The 5,976-nt window shown below is 44.5% G+C and overlaps 1 protein-coding gene across 1 annotated transcript; it reads right to left on the bottom strand.

The window, feature by feature from the left end:
* Nucleotides 1-4,692: 4,692 nt before the first annotated feature.
* On the bottom strand, nucleotides 4,693-5,732 carry LOC131480309 (DNA replication licensing factor MCM5-like). The gene has a single exon (XM_058664221.1). The coding sequence runs from the start codon at nucleotides 5,721-5,723 to the stop codon at nucleotides 4,917-4,919; it is 807 nt and encodes a 268-aa protein (XP_058520204.1). The 5' UTR covers nucleotides 5,724-5,732; the 3' UTR covers nucleotides 4,693-4,916.
* Nucleotides 5,733-5,976: the final 244 nt, after the last annotated feature.

Here is a 5,976-nt window from a genome sequence, read left to right as displayed (position 1 = left end):
CATGTCAGGGTATCTGGCTCTATACTGTAGCTCCTCAGGCAATAGAGAACTCTAGTTATTTTCAGGCCAACATTGAAGCAAGGGGCTGCTCTTTGTGAAATAAAATAAGTCAGAAAACAGCAGTGGGCCTGACACAATGTCTCAATTTGCTAATCTTCCACCTGCAAGTGCCAGGATCCTATATGGAAGCCAATTTGTATCCCAGCTGCTCTACTTCCCATCAAGCTCCCTGCTTGTGTCCTGGGAAGATAGCAGAGGATGATCTAAAGCCTTGGGACCCTGCACTCACACTGGGGACCCAGAAGCTCCTGGCTCCCAGCTTTGGATCGGCTCAACTCCAGCTACTGGGACCATCTGGGTGGTGAACCAGCAGATGGAAGATCTTTATCTCTGCCTTTCTTCTCTCTGTAAATCTGCGTTACCATAAATAAAATAATAAATCTTAGAAAATGGCATTGCAAAATTTTGGGGGAGATGCCCTGGTGAGCTTTGCTTTCACAGTGCATCATTCAGAGGCTGCTCCAAATAAGCTTTCCACCATTGGAAGTGTGGAGAAGAAAGAGGATGTTGGGTTGGGCTCAAATCAAGGTCAGCTGGCTCAACAAGGAAGTGGATTGCCCTGTGCACAGCTTCCTGAACCAGCAGTACTGTCTGGGTGCCGCCACACCCAACAAAAATTTAGGGAGCTGCAAATCAAATAAACCAGAGTCCCATTGCCAGCATGTCTCTGTCTCTCTCTCTCTCTCTCTCTCTCTCTCTCTCTCTCAAAAATTTGCCTCCTCCAGCAGCACTTCTTTGTTTGGCTTCCATAAACTGTGAACTGGGAAAAGCCCACATGAAAGTATTTTTGATCTCAGCCAGAAGAATTTGGTGGGAACTGGGGTCTTGTTGATCAGGAGGGGAACACAATGGATTACAATATTCTGAACCTAAAGCTTGCCAGCCCACGGCTTTAAGAAACTTCAGAATACTAAATACAGTCAAAGGCGAGTTGCAAGATAGGCAAGTGCTTTTTAAAGAAAAATGTTAGTGACGTATATAGTTAATGAACTACCTAAAATCAGCTGCTGGCATTAGATTACATAATGTAAGGACCAAGAGTTGGCCTGTGTTGAGCAGGCTACAATTCATCATGTCCTCTTGCTGATATTCTTGTAAATCTTATTATCTTCGTTCTGCTTCTGCCAATACATCTGTTTGTAGACTGTGTGGGTCTCTCTTTCCTACGGGTTTCCCAGAAAGCAGGAACCCCATCTCTTCAAAACAGATCTATCTGTCTGATGATAGCATCAAATGCCCCAAATGCAGGTCACATCAGATTCTTAGAATGTGCAGATATAATGGGGAAAGGGAGACAAAGTGAAGCCCTGTTAGGCTAGAAATAAAGAAGAGACAAGAAAAAAGAGGCTTCAAATAACAAACTATACTGTCTTCTGAGAGCTGCTTAGGACTGCCCTTCGGATCCATTCTGTGCGTTTTCCCCCTACACATTTCAGTGCAAACAGGCGAGACCCGTGTTTCCAGGAAGCTTTCTCCTTTTAAAGCCCTCTTTACTATTTAAACAGATACAGGATAGATTTCTCAATGCAGAGCCCACATAAAATCCCATATTAGGAATGATGCCAAACTTAAAGAATGTTGTAAAATGAGAATGGAAAAAAATGTACAAAATGAATTCCTGCCCATTTACATGCTTTCAGTCAGGCTACTAGATAACCAAGCCTCTGTCTTTGTGTTAACACTGTAGATTAGGTCAAGTTTTTACCCCTCTGAGCTCTTTTCCTGTAAATGACGGGTTTTGATGTGAAACAAGCAACATGTCAAAGCAAGTTGAAAGATGTAGGCATTTTATGCCATGTCACAATGACAGGCCGGTGAATATTTGGGCCATTAGGGGCTTATTAGTGAATAAATGACCAGATGGTTCAGTGATGCACGGAGATGGACAGAGCTGGATGCTCCTAATCAGCACTGTCTGTACTTGATGTCAAATCACATGACACAGTAACCCAGGGATACCAAGGAAGAGTTACCATTAGCAAGTCAATTTGATATCTGGGTGGTGTAAACAGACTTCTAACTGCACTTCTGAGCTGCCCTGTTTGGAACAAGGAAAATACAGTAAAGTATTCAACAGCACACACACAATAAACCCTAATTGTTATTTGACAATTAGACCAGCATTTCTATTTTTGTTGTTGAGAAAGCCATGATGCCTCTGCGCATGACGAAACAGATTGTCAGAACTGAGGAAGTTTGTTACATTTAAAAGCCAGGGAGAAGGCACAGAAAATCCTAACAACGATGGAAAGGGCTTTTAGCGAAAAGCAACTCAGGGGCAGTTTCTGGGAGCACTCCATAGGATCAAGTAAAACAGCGTGGACTGCTGTCTCCAAGCCCCCGCGCTTTACCTTGCACACCACACATTCGTGTTTCACCACCTTGTCTCTAAGCTTGTTGCTAGCGTGAGCAGCCACCTTGGGTTTCTCCCGTAGGAACCGAGAAAAGTGTTTTTGAAGAAATGTGCCCATTTCTTTTTTTTCTCATCATTTTCAGTATTTCAGACTGACAAGCATTCCTTGTATTATGAACACTTCCCCCACCTACCCCACCCCAGTTGGTAACTAAAGGAAGCAGTGGTTCTTAACACCTAAAGAAGAAACATGTCGAAAATAAACTGACTCTGGTGTCCTGTCAGAAGCCAGTGGGTTTGAGAGCACGCATTGAATGCATTATGCATCTGCCATGGGAAGTGTGGACAGGCACCTCCTCGACAGACCATCAATTAAAGCCCAGTCAGTCTTGAGGGAGTGAGAACTAAACAACAGTATAGGAAATTTTCCTTTTGAATAACAATGCCTATTGCTTGTATAACATTTTTCATTTGCCAAGTTCTTCATGAGTATTGTATCTGGTTATTTCCTTTTTAGCAATCATTATCAATTTATTTGGTAAATCTTTCCTAGTGTCTGCTTTCGGGTAAGATGCTGAGAATAGGGCAAGCAAGGGGTGGGATTCCTCAAGAACGTACACTTGCATTAAACATGGCACGTTCATGAGGACACTGTCCCATGCAGTCTGAGGTCTGATTCCAGGATGCCCCCACAGATATCAGGAGCTGCACATACAGAAGTCCATTTTATGCAGTTGCCTAGTATTTACAATAGCCTATGCACATATATTGTAGATCTTCTTTAGCTTACTTACAGTATCTAATATAATATAAATAAGTGTACTGTAGTATTTGGGGAATAATGACAAGAGAAAGATGCCATTTTTTTTCCCTAAATAGTTTTGACCTGTGATTGACTGACTCCAGCGACACAAAATCCATGGATATAGAGGGTAGTTGGGCTGTATAGTAGTTGATGATTACAGAAAGATTATAAACAACCTTAATTCATAGATGTGACAATGTAGAATTAGAGCATCATTTGCCTTTTGTAAGCTCTCTGTACAGCCCTGTCTATACCCTACTCCATGCAGAAGTAATTACATTCTGAATTTGGAATTCATGATCTCTTTTACTGTTTATAAATAACTTCACTTCACATGGTTTGATTTATTAACAAAATTTTTTCATTTGCTTGCTTTATATGTTATAAAAAATAGCATCTCTTGAGACTTGCTATTTTCACTCACAAGTGAATTTAAACCATAACCCCTGTTTTGTGCACATTTTCATTATAGTCCATAATGTGAATGGTTTACAATGTATGTGTGGTTCTAGTGTCTGTAGGCATTTAGTTTGTTTTCTGTTTGGGACTACAAGGAATCTTCTTATGTAAATGGAAAATGACCCTACTCACAAGTTTCTCCACAAATTTATGGGTGATGTAGTAAAGGAGGATTTAGTCTAACAAGATAATGCTAAACTATTTTTCAAAACTGCCAATATATATTCCCATCAATAACACAGGAGTAGCAGTCTCACTGTCCTACATCCTTGTTGATACTTACTGTAGTCAGAACTTTGCCAACCAACTGGATGTACATTTAGCCTTCAAAATCATCCTAGGAACCAGTAGTCATCCATATTTTACAGATAAGGCTTGGAACATCACATAGCTAACAGAATCAGATCTGAGCCCAGTCCTCAGGCCTGCCAATGCAGAGATCTTCCCTCTGTGCCACATTGTCTCCCCTAGTTCAACTCCCCACTTTGAAGCATGACTAAAGCATTCAGTGGCATCTTATCAGTAGTGGAGTGTTCAGTTTAGGGTTTAGCTAGTTATGCAACTTAGGCTCTGAGTACCTGTTTGTAAAATAGCAACAACATGTATTTTATGGGACTCTTGCAAGGATTGATCAGCTTGCCCTCTCTCAACCAGACATTTAAATAAATACTCCAAATACCAACCATGCCAATTATAATTCAGCATATATTCTTAATGTGAAATATATGAAAAGAGTATTCATACTGTAAGCAGAATGTCTCAGACGAGCCAAATAACTCATGGAGAACAAGAATTCACCTGTTAACCTTACCAGAGACCTCAACAGGCATAGCACAATGGTTTTGGTAGCTGAATCCCAACATGTTCTTCAAAAAGAAGGAAAGCAATTGGAAGTTAAGGTGGAGGTGTGGTGGTTGTTTTGTTTTGTTTTGTTTTGTTTTGTTTTGTTGCTCAACAGATTCAAAAGCACATTCCTGGGAACAGCATGGAGGGTGTCGCTGGCCGCGAGGAGGAGGGCGCAGGGGAGCCGGCGGGGAGGGCGGGCACAGGCTCACTTGAGGCGGTAGAGGACCTTCCGCTGCATGCGGTGCTGGATCTCACCCCTTCGCAGCACAAGCTGCAGCACCTTGTGGATGGCGTGTGCCGGGTATTTCTGCTTGATGAAGTCCTGGATGATGCTGTGCTCTGACACCTGCGAGCCAATGGCGAAGCGGCGCTTGAGCTGCTTCTCGATGCGGCTCAGCATCTCCTGGTCCTCCTGGCTGATGAAGTCCTCCACCCCGACAGGGTGCCGGACAAAGCAGCATCCAATGTGGATACCTGGAAGAACCTCAGAGCCTCCTCTACGTCGGCCTCCCTGGCGAAAGGCTGCAGCTTCATCTTGCTGAGGGCCTCAGCGATGCGCAGGATGGCTTCTAGCTGCCGCACGGTGATGGGGATGCTGGAGCGGCGGTCACTGTCCCTCTCGTGCTGGCGGGCCCCGCTCCGCATGAGGATGTAGTGGTTCTTGAGCTTCTGTGCAGCCTCTGCTGACAGTCGTGGGCCGCACTTCGTCAGGCAGTAGGCAATGAACTTCTTCAGCTTGGGCAGGTCGATCTCCTCCCCCACGGCCTGCGCCTGCGTGAGCGCACACGCATGCAGTGTGATGACGTGTTTGGCCAGCATCACATCCCTCTCCTCATTGTGCTTGTCCTTGACGATGAAGATCATGTCGAAACAGGACAAGATGGTGGGCATGAAGTCGGTGTTGTCCTCCCCCTTGGTCTCGTCCCAGCAGCCGAACACGGAATTGGCGGCAGCCAGGATGGAGCAGCGGGAGTTCGGGGTTGTGGTGATCCCAGCCTTAGCGAGGGAGATGGTTTGCTGCTCCATGGCCTCGTGGATGGCCATGCGGTCGTCTTCTCGCATCTTGTCAAACTCGTCAATGCACACAACTCCCCCATCAGTCAGGACCATGGCTCCGCTCTCCATGATGAAGTTCCGGGACGAAGGGTCCCTCATGACCGAGGCCGTCAGGCCAGCTGCGCTGCTGCCCTTGCCAGACATGTACGCTTCTATGGGTTATATCGGAGGGACCTGAGCTACGGAACAGACTCTTTCCCATTAGAAATTCCTGAAATCTTGATCATTTCCTAACATTGACAGTTTTCTATAGTTTTTCACATTGGTCTAAACACCAAACGCTGCCAGGAAACCTGCAATGAAAAAGATTAGGTGGGGAATTTTATTTCCTAAGCTACAGGGGATAGAGGATGAAGAGACCTTTAACGCATAAAGTGGAATGTGTCCATTCTGAAGG

Source organism: Ochotona princeps, chromosome 5, assembly GCF_030435755.1.
Source record: "Ochotona princeps isolate mOchPri1 chromosome 5, mOchPri1.hap1, whole genome shotgun sequence".
NCBI lineage: Eukaryota > Metazoa > Chordata > Mammalia > Lagomorpha > Ochotonidae > Ochotona > Ochotona princeps.
Note: the sequence above shows the minus strand (reverse complement) of the source record. Positions and strands in the feature narration are given on the sequence as shown.

Coding starts and splice junctions, on each gene's coding strand:
- LOC131480309 (XM_058664221.1), bottom strand. CDS start 5,723: ATGTCTGGCAAGGGCAGCAGCGCAGCTGGCCTGACGGCCTCGGTCATG.